The sequence below is a fragment of the Phalacrocorax carbo genome, chromosome 5, assembly GCF_963921805.1.
Source record: "Phalacrocorax carbo chromosome 5, bPhaCar2.1, whole genome shotgun sequence".
Taxonomy (NCBI): Eukaryota; Metazoa; Chordata; class Aves; order Suliformes; family Phalacrocoracidae; genus Phalacrocorax; species Phalacrocorax carbo.
The window spans coordinates 6,985,859-7,005,818 of NC_087517.1; the positions used below are offsets into that span (position 1 = coordinate 6,985,859).

At 37.7% G+C, this 19,960-nt stretch overlaps 1 protein-coding gene across 1 annotated transcript in view; it reads right to left on the minus strand.

Annotated features, from left to right (window-relative positions):
* Positions 1-1,768: 1,768 nt before the first annotated feature.
* Positions 1,769-19,960, minus strand: part of SPOPL (speckle type BTB/POZ protein like) — a 37,177-nt gene continuing 18,985 nt past the window's right edge. The window contains exons 5-11 of the mRNA XM_064451036.1: positions 17,602-17,729; positions 12,964-13,141; positions 12,813-12,868; positions 11,131-11,253; positions 8,276-8,418; positions 8,140-8,193; positions 1,769-6,000 (exon numbers count right to left, since the gene is read on the minus strand). Coding sequence (XP_064307106.1) covers positions 5,856-6,000; positions 8,140-8,193; positions 8,276-8,418; positions 11,131-11,253; positions 12,813-12,868; positions 12,964-13,141; positions 17,602-17,729 — 827 coding nt within the window. The 3' untranslated portion in view covers positions 1,769-5,855. The remainder of the gene's footprint in view (positions 6,001-8,139; positions 8,194-8,275; positions 8,419-11,130; positions 11,254-12,812; positions 12,869-12,963; positions 13,142-17,601; positions 17,730-19,960) is intronic.

Below are 19,960 nucleotides of genomic sequence, written 5' to 3' on the forward strand. Positions count from 1 at the left end.
AAAGCGGTGCGTTAGGTAACATCCCGGAATAATTCAGAATTTCTCATGGCAAAGTCACGATGCAAGTTGTCACGATCAGTCCGTAACAACTATGAAATTCGGAGAAGTGGCACAAAGACACACTTTAATCGGTTATTTCTCACCTGTGACCGCTCAGGCTGCGCTCTGAAATACTTTCTTCTAGTGGCAGTAACGGGGGCTGCTGAAGCTGGCACGACTCAGCAGGACACCGAGCTGCGCCTTCAGCGTATGGCAGGGCTGGCAATTCTGTACAGTGAGAGATGCTTTTTATTCCAGTAGCTTATCCTACCAGTCGAGATTCGTGACATGAGCGCTCCCCTTTTAAAGGAAGAGGGGATGTAGACTGGATTTCAAATGAGAACTCTCAGAAAGCTGCTAAAGTTTCTGGTAATATTTTAGTTAAACCAAGATTCAAATAGATTGACACCATAAAATACTTCTAAGAGAAAGCTTTTCCTACTTTTAGTTTGATTGCTTATTTATGTGCCCAGTTTCCACACAAAAGACTATTAGAATTAATTTTAGAAGGAAAATAGGTGCTTTTTTCCATCAATGCTAATTGAATCAGTTTCACTGAATAATGAAGAAAATGTTTTTATGATGACAAGGTAAACATCTCAGAAGAAAAATTACTTCAGAAAGGCTATGGAGAATATAGCCTTCTAAAGAAAAGAAATAACAAAGTTTAATATTCTTTACCTAAAAGCTGAAGCTCAGTTCAAAAGTTTGTGCTTGCACAAATAATTCAGATTACCATTGACAGTGGCAGCCAGTCACGTTCACCTTGGAGGTTACTGAAGCTGCCTGTGAAAGTTTACGTTATGCCACTGTTGGTATAAGCCCCACGAGGAACTTCAAGCTGAGTCATTGTGGAGTACCTTAAGGGACATGTTTTAAGCAAACACAGAATTTTGCATGTACCTATGCACACAACAGCGACGTGCTATGCTGAGGCACCCAAGCCAGCCCTGTGATGACAGCTCTGTATCCTTACGGGTTACCCAAGACATCTTAGGAAGAACTGCAAGTCGACTGCGCCACATTCCTGCCGTAGCCTAGATAACACAAGACAGGTAATTCTGTCTGTTCAAATGGCCCGTGTCACTCTTTATAAGGCAACTTACCGTGGCATCATGGTTCCTGGAGTTCAGTGCGTCCAAAAGTCAAGTACAGAGAGCAGCACATCAGCAGTCCTACATATCTTTGCAAAATATCTCTAGGCATATTAAATCCCATGAACTACCCACACAGTTTATTCTTACACACAACTTCTCCTGTAGCAAACGTACACAATGTTCTTGTTGTACGTGGTCATTGTAAGCCTATACTCCTTGACAGGAGAAACAAAACACCACCCCAGTTTTTGATGATAGGTGGAAAAAGAACTCAAATCTCTTAGAAACCATGAAGCCCATCTTCATTACCACAGGATCAGCTCTTTACCCTACCAGGTATCAGTTCTGACAAGAGTCTGTGTGAAGGGAGTCATTTCTCAGGTAGGCAAGTTATAAGCTCTTCTGAGCTTGAAGTTATTTGAAAGTGTCAAAATGGAAAAATAACTAAGGTACTGGAGATCAGAGCAAGACCACAATATGATCCTCCCAAAAACGTTTCCAGAAGGACAGCGATATATTTTACACTAGACTGACGGACACTGCTGGTAAATACCTTTCTCAAAGGAGAGAAGCCAAGTTAGCCATTGTGAACATATACAGGAAAAAAAACACAAATACAAGCCACAGACACATTCTGTATAAGTAACAACTTTATTGTAACTTGATGTGCTGAAACGCAAAAATATTTTCAGCAACAAGGTACAAAAAGTATTTCACCATTAACATCAGCTGATAAAAAAAGGCTGGATGGTTTGATACAGCTGTTTACATATCTGAATTCTCTTAATCATTTCCACCCCAAAACAGGTCTAAGTCATTTCACTGGTTTAATTTCTAAAATAGGACTCATTGATCTTAAAGCCTTCAAAAACCAGGTCACAAACACGGTGAAGTTCCTTGCCAAACACTTGAAATAGTGAATTCCCTTTACAAACATAGTCCATTTACTGTAAGCAGAAGCCAAGTTATGAGACTAAGTCAGTGTCTTGCTAGCTAAGGAGCTAAGCTCTGCACTAAATACACTATCAACATCAGACAGAGGACAGTTAACATTCCATTTGTCAATTACAAAACAAAAATAAATCAGGCTCAGGAATTTTAACCAACTGTAAAATTCAACAAAACTCAACAATATTTCAGGTAGCAATACCTCACAATCGCAATTCACTGTCTTATGAAACACAGTTTCAAATACTGCACATCTTTTTATCCTCCCAAGGGAGAAACCTTTCCATGAGGATTTAAAAGGAACATAATCTCCATGTAGGTATTCTATTGACCTTCTGCGCAAAGGTGAATTTTATACTAAATACTCAATCTTTAGAAAAACATCAGAATGAGTAACTTGTAAAACTAACTTTGCGTCCATGATTATCAAGTTTTGACACACACTTATCTTGTAACAGCAAAATTTTTCACATTTTCACAAAAATATACCATTACTCAACTTGTATCTGTAATACTAATTCCACTTTTTGTCTTGTTTCTACCCCAGTGAAACTGAATTTAGGAAGCAAGAGTCAACATGCAACAGAGCTCAAATGGGTAATTTGTGATTTTTCCGTCTCAGCTGTGTATCAAATAGCATTCTCCTTCACCTTTAAAAATACCTTTTAAAAAGATCGTGTATCCTGTTACATCTTCCCTTCATTACAGCAGTTTCCTAAAAAAGGCACAATGTGTTCATACTTCTGCATGCAGTAAATGGACTAGGAAATAAGGATTATTTATTGAAGCATCTTCCACCCGAAGCATCTCCTTAGGAGAGGTTCAAATGGAAAAAAAATATAATACGTAACAGCATTTTAACAGCAAATTGAGTCCTTATTTTTAGAAAGTCATTCTCGACAAAAAACACCGCACAGTCATACACACACGCGCACGCACACACAGGACACATGCAGGGTTCTCCCCAGAAAAGTACGGAAGCGATGGTTCACATATATCTGAGGGAGAAGTGTTGGCAAGCCAAAACATGGCACCTTCATACATTATATTCCTAATCTGTATACAAAACTAAGAAAAAAAACCTCTTAAGATTTCAGCCTGAAAAAAACCTGTCCATTGTATTAGATAGTTTTATACCTGCTGCACTCAGAACTGACAAGCGAGGTTTTGAAGGGCAAGCTCTTGAGACGTGGGGAATGAAAACAAGCTACTGAATCCAAAGGAGAAGGTTGTAATTACCAGCTATCTTGTTCCAGTGAGAACACTGCATGTAGTTAAAGGATAGAAGAGGTGAATCATTAGTGCACCCACGTAAGAATACAGCAACTGTTTTACATTTTTCTTAAGAGCTGACAAAACTTGAAAACATACATAATAAATAAAATAAAATCTAAACAGATCAATTACGGGCTATTTTTTTGCAGTTAGTGTAACATATGGTATACACTGCCTGACTTGAGAAGTGGACACTCTACGATGCAGATAATATTACAGCACAGTGTCTGACGTTTTTGGTACAAAGTGTATTAAGCTTCTGAAAAAAAGAGTCTTCATGAAAGTCCTTAACCTTTCCATTAGATTACTGTATGTTGTTACTTTAGAACAAGCTGAACCGGACAATCATTACAGCATTAAATATTCAAGTCACTTTGTATGTTAGAGCTGCAAGTTTTACCAGTGATGAGTATGAGGATATATAGTCCTAACGCATTACACAGTGCAGCAAAAACATCACTATTTTGGAGGGAACAATTACTCTTACATCTTATTGTGAAGAATGCTTATGAGACCTTATTTTATATAAATATTTAAAAATTGATAAAAGGATAAATCTCTAAATATATCATTTGAAGCCTTATGTACTATTAAAGTTTCCGATTTTACGCTTTATCCGTCAAAGATTTAGCTAGAAGGGAAGAAAATGAATGTTTAGAGATTATTTTATTCTTCAAAACTGGACTGGGCGGTTTTTTCCAATTTACCTTTGCTAATGGTTTAATAGATGCCGAAGTATAAAACTATATACTCTTTCCTCTAAAAATTTTGTTCAGAGCAGTTCAGATGAATCTTAACGAAATGAGGATGGAGCTAGATTTTGAGAAAGTAAACAATGTGAAATTCCTCCTCTCTCCTCCCTGCATAACTTTTTAATAGGCAAACTAAACCCCTTATGCCAATATGTTTATAAATTAGGTGAGATCTCCCATTCCCCACTGCTAAACCCAAGTCTTCCCAAAAAAGAAATATAGCATATTATCACCATTACAGTAAACTCAATGTAATAACTCAGGAAACAATTAGAGTGTGCACTACTGCAGACTTTTCCTCCCAATTGTAAACAAAGCTATCAAACACCGCGGATGTTGGTATTAAAGCTAAGGTTCATATAATAAAGAACTGGCCCATGACAAGCAGTTTACAAATGTTTCATCCTTTTCACATTATGCAGAATTTCAATACCATCCACAATGCTAGTACAGTAACTGAAATGCAAGACTGAGCAAGTCTCCGCTTGCAAATACCATCTGACATTTCAGGGAAATATTCCTCCTGTTGTGTACATAACCTCCTCAGGTGTTAATGGAAGCTGTGCACAATCGTCAAGGTGGGAAGAATCCCTTCAAAATTTTACCATTCACATGCCTTTTTCAAATAAGCGAAAATATTCTGTTACTTAAATATGAAAGCTTGCAATAGCCACCTTCAATTGAGTCTTAAAAAGACATGCCTTTTCTAACAAAACTAAATCCCATGTGGCTGTGGGCATCTCAAAATGTATCTAAAAAGTTAAGCCACAATTACCTGTACCTCATTAATTCATCAAAAGCAAAATATATATGTACCACACAACATACAAAAGTTACACATTAAAAGTGCATATTCAGAATCCATTTGGCCCATTTCTTCAATTTACATTTGGTCATTCTCTGCATCCTTTACTTCTCTATGTAGCCATACATGTGGGATATATTTTTTCCTTATACAATACTATTCTGTTTTCACATTGAACTCTTACCTCTCGTTCAGTTCTGCGTTAAATGTAAACTAATGATGGACCGTAAAGAAACACAAGCAAGAGGTTTATTCTGTGTTTCTTTTTACCATTTGGACAGCTTTGACACACACAATAAGCATTACAAACTGTAATGAAAATACATTTTTGGGCCAAACCATTGCATATTTGCCCCCACAATGAAAAATAAATTATGTTCAAAGCAGTATATTGCCATAAATAGCCTGTAGGCATTTGCTGAAGGTAAACAGGCCCTCCCTATATTTAGCACTTGCCTAGGATACATTATGTGACTCTGGTTCAAGCGCTTTTAATGAGAGGCTAGTTAAAACCTTCCAGTTAGCACAGGACCAAACTATAATCATTTTTTTTTCTTCTGAAAATAATGGAAGATCCCTTTCAAAAATTAATCTTCAGTTATCAACTTTACTGCATTATGGAGCTAGTGCAATCCTGCAGAGCCTAGTCAAAAAGACAAGGCACATTAAAAAATAATAATAAAAAAATCAAGATACATTAGACTATATGGACTAGAGAGTCATTGAAGATAATTTAAGGCCTTTCAGTGAATTAGAGTAATCAGTCTAATTTAAAGCTGAGGATTAAACCATAAATTATCCATCTGAAAAGCAAACAACAGGCTTTTTCAGCTTCTGTTCTGTGGACAAGGATAACAAAAACTCTTGTTATGGTTTGTGAGAACACCTCTGGACATGGAGGAGTAGTCAATTCAATTTCTCTAAAGTTCATGGAAGATTTCATGACTGTTTTAGCCGTTTGCGTGGAATGCCAAACTGTGGGCACTGTGCAGATGCTAGTGCGCGAAAGGCCTCTGCTACTAAGTGAGGGTGGGAGTGGATCATGGACTTCCAGCCTGCTGTTTCCATTATGTCTGTTGCTTGGCTGAAAACAGAAGCATTAAGAATAGTCACACAATTTTACAAACAAAATGCACAAATGCACAGCAGAGAAAAGCAGGCAAGGCAGAACTGCTGCGGGAGAGCAGCTGAGCGTTACGAGACAAACTTTTTGAATGCCCGTAACAACGTCATTGGAAAGCAGCAGCAAATTGTAATTTGGGTATATTGATATCACATGTTGGACATAGGGTGCTTATTCCACTCCACTCAGTAGTGGCAAGACCTCACCTAGACAGCCATGTCCAATACCGGGCACCATGTAAGATAACTGCATTGACACTGCTCAGGAAATAAAAAAATAAGAGGAAAACTAGAAGAAAAATGAGGTCTAGTGTAGAGAAGAAAGGCAAGGGAAGACAAGGTAATCTCGTTACATAGAAGGGCATACTCAATTTGGGGAGAGAGAAGGATGACAAGATGAATCAGCTGAAACCGCAGCAAAAATTATTAGCTCATATACCAGAAAAAGCCAGATTAGCTGGCTGACTACAGAACCCTTCAGTGGGAGCTCACTTTGAGTACCAGTGGAGCATACTTGAGAATATTCACTGTTTCTTCAGTACAAGATCACAGACTACATTCAGAATGGATTTCAATGGCCACTGTTGAGTTTTAACTAGTACAGAAGCAACAACATATTTCAGCAAGTATCACATTGACATGCAGGAGATTAAAACCAATATATTTACTCAATGTATATATTTTTTTGTGAAATAATATCAACCAAAAGTATAAAATTCACTCTGCACATGAAGAATATTACACTGGTTGGGATCCATGCCACAGGATAAATTTGTAATTTGGAACCAATAGCTTATGCATCAATCCCAAGTTTCCACAGCCCTGGCATTTTCAAGAGCTTTTCATGAGCACCCTCGTACTGTTTTGGGAACACTGTCAAACAAAGTTCGCAGCTGACCTCTGCATTATACAATCTCTCAAAAACGTTTTGTGATTTCTAATGCAAACTTTTAATCTTCTGCTGCAAGTCAGTAAAGGTAGGTGCTTTGAGAAACAATACCAAAGTTCAGACTCCCTGGTACCCAGAGGCAGTAAATTAAGCCAGACCCTCTCACATTATTCTAGATTTATTGTAGATGCTTTAGCTGACGCAAAGATGGCCAGCAGGTTTGCTAGCAATTATCCCAGACAGAAGTCAGCTCAGTAAGTTCCAAATCACTTGAGAAGGAACACAGCAACTAGTTTACATTGTTAGGTATTCTGACTTTGTTTTTCCTACTGGTATTTTACTATTTCCCTTCTACCACCCCCTTCCTTTTTCACATCAGGCTCAATCATTAGGCCTGAAAAGACCTTATTCGGTTTTGTGGGTTTTTTGGGGGTTGTTTTGGGTTTTTAAGGAGAAACACTAATTTTAAACTAACTGGTACAACCTAGCTTTTAACTTCTCTGGAGATTCTGATGGTCAGTTGTAAGTGGTCTGCTGTCCTTTTACTGTTTCAGCCTACCACTCGCTATTCTGAAGCTGTCTTCTATCCCATGATTCACTTGAGCTGTTCTAAATATATGCTGCAATCAGTCCTGCAGTCTGAGCCACATATTCTCAACCTACTTCCAGTGTAGGCATGAGCACTTACAGAGCCAGCCAGATCACAGGGACCTGACTGACTAGTTGCATGGCCTCAAGAGAACACGCGCTGGCATGTGAGAAAGTGCACAAACATGTCGCCAAAGGCAAGAGCAGCCACTGCCCTCCCTTCTTTGGAAATACTGCAGGCTCAGGCAACACTGCAAGCTCAGATTGACCTAAGCATGTCTTGAAACCACCCTGGGGTTGCCACTCCTTCAGGTACAAACCTGATTAGTCAAGAGAATGGTTTCCTTTCTCATGTGGTGGCTGCTGCTACCATCTCACAGCACTGATATATCCCTAGGAGGGGCATGAAAACGAGCTATTGTTACGATCTCAGGCTGGAGGGCAGTTAACCCTCACTATCATTTAACAGGGACGTCAGTCGTAACTGGGGTAGTATCTGCTGAGTCCTGCTTCACCTGCAGTCAGTGACTGGCCTCAATAATGTGGAAATGAAGCAACAGGTCTTAAGATCTGTAGTCTGTTTAGCAGTGTTTGTACAGAACATCGTGAGGCAGGGAAACTTACTTGCTATTCCAGTTTTTCCCATCTTTACACCCAAGTTGTCTAAGAACACTGCACCTGTAAGAAAGAACTGTGCTAATATTGAAAAGGTACACAAAGCATAAATACAAATATATTTAGAGTCTCAAATATTACTTGCCTGTTAATGAAGTCTATTGCTTGTGCTTTTAACTGTTCAGCGCTGTGCAAATCTGCGAGGATAAGAATGTCAGCAACATTTTCTACCGAGAGGTTACTACAGAGTGCTTCCTCACACATGACCTTCAGCCGTTCCAGTGCATACTGATAAAAGAAAAAACTACACTAATCATTCTTCAAACTCATTCCTTCCACCGTTACCTCTACAGTTTTTAAGACAGTTCCAGTCATGAAAATGCTTGGTGCCTCCCAAACTTAAGATCAAACCGCTTCCAAACAGGTAATTCAAAATTCAACATGCTGCATTAAAGAGCCCTCAAATGGCAAGACACCTGTTAGTTTTGGCACAAACTGATCAAATGCTTTATTGGGAGAAGTTTTATCAAAGCAACAAAAATAACTCATTTTAGAAGTTTTCTTTTTGCTTCAGTAAGGGAGGAAGAGCAAGGAACAGACATGGGCTCTTTATCAAAATCATCATTAGACAGATTTACATTTCAAAGCAAGGGGCAAGAAATTATACGATGGAAAGTTTCATGAAACTGTACAAAGGAAAGTACATTAGCCTGTTTGGAACTAGCTTGTTCCAAGTTTACCCCTGCCCCCACCTCAATATCTTAACTTCTTCCATATCTTTGACACAGTCTAGCAGAAAATTGATGTAAAATAATTACATTCCCATATTATGTTTTGCATGAATAAACTGTGCTTCTTTTTTTGAAGGATGTCAGCCAGCTGTATACATTTCTACTGAGATCTTACCCACCCCATTTAGTTTAGCACTCTTCAGATAGTTTTCAAGTCTGAAGAGAATTTTAGATGTCTGAGTGGCATATATTCAAGTTGCCACTAATACATTTGTATTAGCAACTGCTCTATGCAACAAAGAAATGTAACTGAAGAGAAGTCAAATTAGTGGCCTAACTTCTATGTTTCTAGACCTATGCATTTTGACTTCCATTACCATGCTACTCCTCAGGATACCTCTATTTAGAATAAATATCAATTTTAATAAATCTGTACCTACCAGGTAATTAGCAGTGTAATATCTTTGTTAATATGCAAGACACTCATTTTTACATTATTTCACATTCAGAAGGAATAGCAGAAAGCTTCTGATAGTTTAACTGTTACGAAAAAGATACAGGGACCTCCTAGCTCACCATTTTTATTTTCTGCTATTGCAATCATACAACTGTACCTTATATTCTCTACGTTTGTCAATTATGCCCTAAAAGTCAGCATTCATAAGACAACACCATTTCACCTTCCCACTTGGGTGTACTAGAACTTGACAAAACACAATCAGTTTTGGAATACAAGATGCTGGAATCAAGAGGTGAAAAGAATAAGAATGGTAAGCCACCACAGCCAGGGCAGTACCAGGTCAAGAGACCTTAAAAAAAAGTAAAAAAAATAAAATAAAATCATCGAACACACTAAGTTGCCAGAAAAAAAAATCATCACAGAATCACTAAGGTTGGAAAAGACCTCTAGGATTATCAAGTCCAACTGCCAACCCAACACCCCCAGGCCTCCTAAATCATGCCCTGAGGTGCCATGTCTACATGTTTTTTGAACTCCCCCAGGGATGGTGACTCCCCCACCTCTCTGGGCAGCCTGTGCCAGTGCCTGACCACTCTTGCAGTGAAGACATTTTTCCTAATATCCAACCTAAACCTTCCCTGGCACAACTTGAGGGCATTTCCTTTTGTCCTATCTCTAGCTACTTGGGAGAAGAGACCAACACCCACCTCACTACAGCCTCCTGTCAGGCAGTTGCAGAGAGCGATAAAGTCTCCCCTCAGCCCCCTCTTCTCCAGGCTAAACCCCCCCAGCCCCCTCAGCCGCCCCCCAGCACACTTGTGCTCCAGACCCTGCCCCAGCCCCGCTGCCCTTCTCTGGACACGCTCCAGCACCTCAATGTCCTTCTTATCCTGAGGGGTCCAAAACTGTTTCTTGAAATTAACTACTGGGATGACTTCTGTTACTTTAAATGACTTATATTAGGATTGATAAGAACAGACAGTCTTCACCACTAATGTTTTATGAATATGATTGTACAACCAATTCGGGAATTGCAAAGGTAATTTAAGAAATTGGCGTACTCTCAGCTGAGAGTGAAAAAGTTTCAGATTACACACACTAAAGTATTTGCTGGATTCTAAACCACAGATGTCTCCTCAGGGAAAGACAACTGTGTGCCCTCTGAGGAGAGCTAACTAAAATTTCAACTCAAGCTGTAAAACAGTGTAGGAAAAAACAAGGTATTGAGTCAAGTTTTTAAAAACTTAGAAAACTGAGTTATGACATGAAAGGGAATAATTTCACCTTAATTGCTGTGCTGTTATAATTCCCTTCATCTCAAAAATCATAGTAGAAAAAGTATTTCACAGAATAATAATTTAAAGAGAATACAAGATCCGAATACAGAAGAGATGAATGACTAGAACTATTACGCTTGTAGGGAAGACAAAAAGTTGAAAACTTCTGAAGTAGCAGTACTTCAGGGAGCACAGTTAATTCAAACACTTGTATAAATCCTCTTCAGGAATACAAAGGTCTAGGATAAATTTTATTCAAGACTGATCTTCCGAATCATATTAATGGTCCCCAATTTCTAAAATAAGTTGGATAGTAAATATAATAACTGAAGCACTTCTGGTCAAGAAAGACTTATTAGCGTTCTACTGCTTAAAAAAAAGTCTATTCTTTCCCATCTTTCTCCATTTCTGATAAGACCTGTTTCCCATATTTAAAAAAATAAAAATATTTTCAGATCGATATAACTTTTTTTTAAGAAGCACTTTCCACAAGCAAAGATCAAAAATGAGAACTCAGGAGTCTATTACTTACTTTGTCTGCAGCTGCTAACAAATTGTCAGCCATTTTTTCAAGGTTTGGTGCTTTTCCTGTGTAAATGAATCTCATCATTTCTTTAAAGACTTCAGGGTCTACATCATTTATTTCTACACGATTCTGGTAAAGAAGAAACAATAAAAGCATCTGGAATGTAGCTACAACTTTAAAGTAAACTTATCAAATATTATATGCATGCTGCAAGTTTTTATTGGCTGTCCATCATACAAAATTCTCACAAATTTACGTTAACATTCAACACTATTACGCTGAAAATAAGCAAAGTTAATGTTTAACTCTGGACTCTATTGCACAGGCTGTATATAAAAAACAAGGCACAGTTTCAGGAATATTTAAAAGTGCTGCGAAGTTTCCAACCCTACACTGATGTGCTTGGAATATTAGAAGTCAGAGCAGCAGACAGAACAAAGTGAGCCATTTTTGGCTCGACTTAAATTGAGTCAACACAGCCTACATTTTGTTCTCAGAATCCCAAAAGCAAACAAACCAAATCTAACTGACATCACGTAGCTTAAAGGCCTCCCTAACAAATCTGTGGTATTGTATGCTTGACCCCATCCTCTAACAGTATCCCCTATAAGCAACTAATGAAGTAGGAAATTAAGTCAAAGATATAGAAGCAAGCACCAGATTTTTTTAATGGGTACAAAAATCACAAGCTATCAGCACGAGATGTGCATGTTCTCATTTTCTATCCACTGAACCACATACAGTATTTAGAAGTAGGGCTGCACTGGAGATTTATTGCTAACATGACAACGAAGGCCCCCATCATGGCACATTACTGAAGCTGGGGCACGTCTGGGTTTCTTTCAGTCCAGAAGTCCCAGTAAAATGCTTCCAATATTCCAATTCTACCCAAAGAAGTGTCCAGATAGGAGAAGTGCAGGGAACAAAAATGCCATGTTTGTGAAACTGAACTGTACTACAGCACATTTTTCTGATGTATTTGTTCACACAAGTGGTATCATTGCAGCTTCCAAGACTAAGTGATGATCACTTATTACAACCCTTCAGTGAGCTGATCAGTTCCTTGCCTTTTCACGGATTCTGCCTATAACCAACCCATTTTAGATATTCTTCTTCACAAAAGACAAACAACTCCTCACTGGGGGAGATATCAAGTGCATAAAAGCAGAAGCAGCTCTCTGTGCTGATTAAGTAACCATCCAAAACACTTATACAGGTCAAGTGCCTGCAGAAACTGTGAATGAAAAGGAGTGCTTCACTGCCTTGGGTTAATTTGAGTCATAACTCACCTGTTGTTTCTGTGTCCTAGCTTCCCTGCAAAATACACTAGAGCAAAACCTTAGTCAAGTCAGTGGTCCTATGTGAAGGTATAAACTAAAGCTAAAATGGGGTAGAGATTACTAGGTCAATTAAATCAGTAGCTAACATCAAAAAAACTGATCTAGGGAAGATACAAGTACTTGAAAGAACAAATATTCCAGAACCTCTCCACAGTCAGCCCTATCTGCTCTTTCTACACAAGAACTGCAGAATTCACTGGGAAAGTGTTCAGGAGTAGTACCTTCCCCATTCACACAGCATCATGTGGTACTCATCTTCCTCAGCTTGCAATACTTCACGTTTTCTGCAACTTCTCCCTTTTTCACGAGGTACAACTATTTACAAGTCAAGTTTTCAGTACGGCTTACCTTTTTGCTTTCCTCCATTTCATGTTCAAACATTGCATTAAAAACTGGAGATCGTGCTGTAGCAGGAAAAGTAAATATTAAATATAATCAAATTTTAAAACTTTTAGCAATTTTAAATACAAAATAGTAACAATACAAAAGTAGGAAGTACCTGCAAGGACAGATTTATGAGCTTTGAATTCTTGTCCTCCTACATAAAAACTGCAATCTGTAAATCTTGTTGTTTCCCAGAGATTCCCTAAATCTTCTGCTAGTCGACATTCAGGTACCTTCAAAGTGTTTGTATTAGACTGTCCTGATATATTTACTGAGTCTTGGACCACGCTTACCTAACAGAAAATCACAGCAAGACAACTCCTTCATAACTGCCAATATATTATTGCAACAAATGCCAATAATTAAATTACAGTACCTATTGCTAGAATTTCAGCAATTCCAAAGCAAAGCAAAAAACAGTGATTTTTCTGGCTTTAGGCCGGAACTAAACCAATGCGTTACAGTTTACTTTTAAGTAACATAAAACAAATAGGGCTTTAGAGACTAATACAATGTACTTATCCAACCAAAACAAAAAGAGCACAATACCACATGCCACCTGACAAATGCTAAAGTAAGTCAAGGACAGATATGGTTCTTGGGATACCAGTGGGATCAAAAAACGTTAACAGTATTTCAGAGATAAGTTAACAGTTCAACACTTCACACATTCAAGTAAAATATATATGCAATATAAAATTCTAAACAGATTTTCAGTGACCTTGTGATCCTGATAAGTTTCATAAGAATAATCCATAGAAGTTTTGAATAGTATGATATTCCTAATTTTAATTACAGTAAATTCGTACCTAACCTGCAATGTGATAATGCAAACTAAATGCAATTAACACAGCTTCTTCACCAGTTAATTTTACTGTGTCCAGCTGAGGCAGGAATCATGACTGATTGTCTGCCAAACAAGATTAAAAGCCATTATTTTAGAAATATAAGTCAATGAAATATAAGATATAGTAGGTAAGTAACTTCAGTAATGAAATGCATGCTCACAGGATGTAATTTTTGTACAGAACTAGTTAAGAAAACTGTGAAATATGTGCATTTGAAGTGAATAGATTGCCATTATTCCCCATGTTTAATTCTTTCAAATAAGTAGTAAACAGGACAGTAGCATTCTTACTTGCTTTTTTTCAGATATCTTTACATACTAAGTCCTTTTAATCAGTATGCTGGGAAAAAAGAGCTCAGCAGGTTTTACTTCTGTTGTCTGAGAGCACATGCCCGAGAATAAAACCTTTGTAAAGAGCCATACTACAAGATCTTGATCACTGCATCTCCCAAATACAGAAAATTAAGATTATATAGTAATAGAGAATGCTGATACTGTTAAGATCAGTGCTTTGATTTCCAGAGGCACAGCATCTGGAATAAGTCTGGCATAAAGCAAAAATAGCACAGCTAAGCTGCACAGAAAGTCAGAGCACTGCAAACCAAACTCCAGATCAGAAGAGGAGAATGATCCAATTAAGACAGCAGCTTGGGAATTTGAATCAGTGCCTAATTCCCCATTTCATCCCATAACCCCTCATGATTATAAGCAATTCCTTTTTATCATTCCACCTTTTAAAAGGAAAAAATATCCCAAAGCACTGAAATTCCACTTCCACAGCAAGGCTATACATTTGTAAAACTGAGAGATCTATAGAGCTATTGTGTACTCTATTTCACAGTTTTCATACACACGGAGTGGTTTCAGAGATATACATACACACAAACCGACTTTTAGCTTAGCAAAGCCAGTCTTCTGTTGCCAAAGGAGAGTTCTGCTTCTCCAGAGACTTGATTCAAAGTTCACGATCCAAGTTGTCTGCAGAGCATCCTCTCGTTAGCTATAGACAGTGCTAGGAAGGTCACCTACACGTTCTTTATGTGTACTTAAACTGATCTCTGGCATTCAAAGCTTCTACTATTTTAGAATGGTTTCTAGTATATATTGATAGTTGCACAACAATTTCCTACAACCCATCCTTTTAAGACATAAACCAAGCAAAATTTTAATTCAAGCCTCCCCCCTCTGAATGGCCTGGCATGTATTTTCTATAGGTTGTAACAACTTTTAAAGATCCTAAATACCAACACTTACAGGGGTCTGATATTTCACCTCATTTGTCCAGACAGCATTCTTAAAATCAAGTGCATTCTCTTAATTCATTCAAATCAAGCTGAAATCCAGTCAAGTCAATCCCACATAACTACTGAAAACTCACCTTCGGCTAGAAGTGACTGGTTTATCATTGTCTCAACACCTGATACTAAATGCCTACTTCAGGCACCTTAGAGGTGCGTTTATAAAACTCACAAGAGGGAAGGTATTTCTTCACTAAACTGCAGGATGATAAGGAGATGCTAGAACCAACAGCAAACAACCCAGCTTAAAGAACAGCAGCAGGATTTCCAGGTACTCCACAAGGTCTGACTCACTTTGCTTCTTAGGAAGCTATCCAACATGCAGCTTTGGCATGGCGTGCATGCTTTACGGGCACAGGTCCTGTTTGCATTGCATAGCCTCATGTGTAAGGGTATATAAAAATGTAAATTAGGACTTGTTCAAGTTCTGTGTGATGACAGTCTACATGGATAGTGTGTATAATTTTCTTTGGTTTGAACCTGTGGTGATCAAATAGAAAAAATGGTGGAAGTGAAACCCTAGACTACTCTCTCAACCTAAGCTAGGCAAGAGATCTGTGAAAGCACTCGCTAGGAAGAACATCTCTGCAGAGAATTTACTATTCCATTAGCGAATGAAAATACTTGCAAGGCTTCAGTAACCTCAGTTACAGGGAAAGTGAGAACTGGGTGAAATGTAGATTGGTTTGCTTAAGAAAATAAAATTATGAAGTTGTATTTAATCGACAGGTCGCTTGTTGGTGGCAACACCAGACTTTGATGTATTTCATTTAACATCCCTTCCGTTTCCAATCCAAGGACATATCCGACTGATCTCAAGAACATTCGGCAACACAGAAGGAACATCTTTGCTGCCAAGGAAAGACCAAATAATCCTCCTGCAACCCAACAGGGAGAAAAGAAAAGCCAACCAGCACAGTTGGTACTCAGTGACCTTTCCTAAATACCTGCTACATCTGATAAGTCTTATCAAGCCAAGTGCAATATAGTTTTAAGAAGCGTTAAGTCAGTCTTGCAACTAGGGTACAAGTAGGAAGGCAAACATAGAAATTAGAACTTACAGTTAGGTTTTAGAACACAAACTTCAGACTTGTCTATAGAAAAAGGCCCTTCAAACACCTGTTACTTCTAATTGCAATAAATTTTCAAAATATTTGTGATTCCATTTTTTTTTTTGCTTTAGCCTGAAACAAGCCAGAGTTATTTTAATATGGTTATTTGTGCACAACTAAATGCTGTGCCTCCTTCAGCATTTATAATCAGGGGTAGGTCAAACACTTCATAAAAGCCACTACCATTAGAACATCAAGAAGTTTTGTAAGGAAATACAGTTATATCTAAAGAGTAGCATCAAAATTCAAAGAACAATATTTTTCTCCAGAGAACTCAGTATTTGTTAAATTTGGTTTTTTTAAACAAATTTTATCTTTAAAATTAGATAGTGACCCTATTTCCAAAACTAAACACTATTCTTAATAGCTGTTCATTTACATCAAAGTATTCATTACCAGGAAAGCGTAATCTTAAAAAGTATATTTACAGAACCATAAACCACTTGTTACCTCTGCTTTTATCACCCAAATAATTGTATTCATAACAAATTTATCATGCATCTAATTTCACTTGTCTAAGTGAAAATAAGATGCACTATATTTGCGATATCTAGTCTCAGGGACCACATTTCAATTATTCTTCCTACACAGCATAATGACATATAATTAAATTGTAATCTTGCCAAGACAATTTTACACATTTCCTGTAAATACACAGATCAAAGCAAACTTATTAGCAGTTAGAACATCTATCATCCTCCTAAGCCACTAATCACTTTATGGCAGCAAAGATAACTGGCCAATGTATATCCAACATACACTGTACTTACATTGCAACTTTCTCTAGTTTCCATTTTTAACATTAAGTGTTTTACTGAATTTTAATGTGACAGTTTAGGTTACCAACGTAACTGATAATATGAAAGTGACCCATAATACACCATGAAGTTAAATTTATACCACAGCTCTCTAATTCTCAGTATTAAGTGGTCCTTCTACAGGATACCTGCACTTGTTCAGAAAACAAAATGTAACAATTACTATAAAAACAAAGCATTTCATTTACTTGAAAGTCCTGTTCATTAGTCAAAGCCATTCATTATGTTACAGGAAAACAGATTCTGACAATTAGTTGATTTTTTTAATAATGTGAACCTGCATGCAGACATTCTTTTGCTTATCCAGTGAAAAAATAATCCTAAAATTCTAAATACAACTTTCTTAAATAAGTGACCTCAGTAAAATACTACTTCTACAGACAGCACATATCAGTCACCTTTTGCATAAATAATTCAACAGTCAATTCTAATGTAATCCTGGCAGATTCATTGAGAAGACCAACAGTTTACACGAGATCAATTCAGATTTATTCTACACTTCAGCGTACATGTATCAAAACACAATATACAATGCAGACAAGGCAAGTAAATGTGTATCTTACCATATTTATAGTTTGCAGAAGACAACTTTTATATTGTATTACTGTTTAAATCAACATAAATCTGTTGGAGCAGGAAATATTTTATTTAAAAGCTTACCACTTAAACTATACCCACCTCACAAAATAATGTAAGCTTGTCATCTGGTAGAAGACCATTAGCTTCATCTAGTAAAAAATCTCTTCGGATAAATTTCTTAAAACCCCAGTCCTTGCCTTGCACGAATCGATACGCTCTTTGGCTTTCTGATAAAAAGAGTTATGTACAAGTAAAGCAAGTTAAATAAAAATATTAACAAATAACAACACCTAAATAGTCTATATTAAGGCTGAGTGTTAATCCAAAAAAAAAATCAATCAGTTTAATAGATTTGGATCACATGTGTCCCCCACAACTGATTAAAACTTTAGATATTGTAACAGTGTTATTTTATAAAACACCTGACAGAACTTAGAGCACAATTAGCAATTCAAACCGTATCGTCTCCATAGATGTTATCTTGGGCACCATCCAGCAAGGGAGGATTTTTTCAGTTCATGTTTAAGAATGCCAATGTGTCAAAACAGAAACTGTTCACAGGGAAGTACCATTACAATGAATTTGTCATCACTAATGCATTCTGACAACACTTCTGCAGTTGTCATAACAATCTGTTTTGACTTCTTGGTGAAATGAAAAAATCTTGTTTCACAGGTTGAAATTATTTTGAAATACAATAAAAGCATTAAAAAGGCAAAACAGAAATAAAAGTTTAAGTAACAAACTAGTTCTTTGGCCATAAAAAGGGATTATTAATTTACCTTTTAACCATAGCTATGAGAGTTATTTTTAATACAGCAGATTTGCTAATTGTATATAGATAGATAGCATTCTCCTACAACATTGAAAATACAGACATCAAGAAAGTGACTTCTCTACTCTACGGGTAACTCGCTAGCTTTTACTGTTATCAGCAAGAACCGGTGTTAACCCTCTGAAATTAAATGATCAGTAACAATTTAAGTATAGAACACTACAAAAATATGCAGCAAGAAAGTGTAAATGTACTTTTCTTTCTAATAAATTTAAAATGTTAGTTTGTTACCTATTTTATACACAGCTCCATCACTTGAAGCAGCAGTCTATGCATGAATTATCAATTTACAAAGGACATCTACAGTTGGGCATCATTATACTGTATAAATAAAAACAGAGCATCTCCAGAAGCAGATGGTAAATTGCTGGAAAGTCCAAGAAATAAGATTTCTGTTGGTAAGTTTCCAAAATCAGAATATGTTTATAATTCCTGTAGTGCCAAATACAGGACAGCTACTATTTCAGAAACTGAAGACATCTACTCATAGGATTTTTGGGTTTTGGCACCTTGTGATTTTTAGCATTTGAAGGACCACTTGGCACATAATCTTCAAAATCCTTCCATCGTACATTCTGTGTCCCTCATTTAGGACAGCATTATGAAGAAAGCTCTCATACATTTTCAGGGAAATCAGCACAGTTGAGCGCCTCCCTCAAGTGCCTGTAAACTCACGTACACAGCATGGGGAAGAAAGAGGAGGAATTAGAGGTCTGTGTGCAGTTGCAGGGCTACGATCTCCTAGGCCTCACAGAGACAGGGCGGGATAGCTCACGCGACTGGAGTGCTGCAGCGGACAGGTACCAGCTCTTTCGGGAGGCCAGGCCAGGAAGGCAAGGCAAGGGTGCTGCCATTTACGCGAGAACTGCAGGAATGCACAGACCTCTGCTTTGCGACGGAGGATCAACCAGCCGAGAGCTTATGGGTCAGGATTAGAGGGCAGGCCAATGCGAGCAACATTGTGCTCAGTGTCTGCTACAAACCCACCGATCAGGAAGAAATAGGTGACTGGCAATTGGCTCTTGTTCATTTGTTGTCCACCAGGACCCCAGCAATGAACCCCTAAGGCAAAAAAGGACTAGCAGCATCTAGTTAAGCACTAGAACGGTTGCCCAGAAAAGTTGTTGAGTCTTCATCCTTGGAAGATATTCAAAGCACGGCAGGTCCCAGACTGCTCTAGTTAGCCCTGCTTTCAGCAGAGGGCTTGGACTAGACAACCTCCAGAGGTCCCTTGCAGCCTCAATAACCCTGTGATCCCCTGTTATCTCAAAATGTTTTTTGATGCACACACTGCAGTTTCATTTAATTACATACACTAATCCACTACTGGACTGGAAGACTGTCGAGAGCCAAAATCCACGATCCACCAAATATTTAGAAGTGTAGCTTTGTTCATGTAAGCTCCAGAACCAAAGAGGCCTGCAGGGATTGAAGCAACCAACTCCATTGGTGGAAGAGGATAAAGAGAGTGAAATATATACATTTACTTTCCTTCCAAAAAGTCCAACCATTTAATTTTTAGATTTGAACTCAGTTTTGCAGATTTACTTTAAATATTACCCATGGGCCTAGTTACACAAGGAGAAAGTAGCATGAACTTTGGGTATGAGTACTGAAGATCTA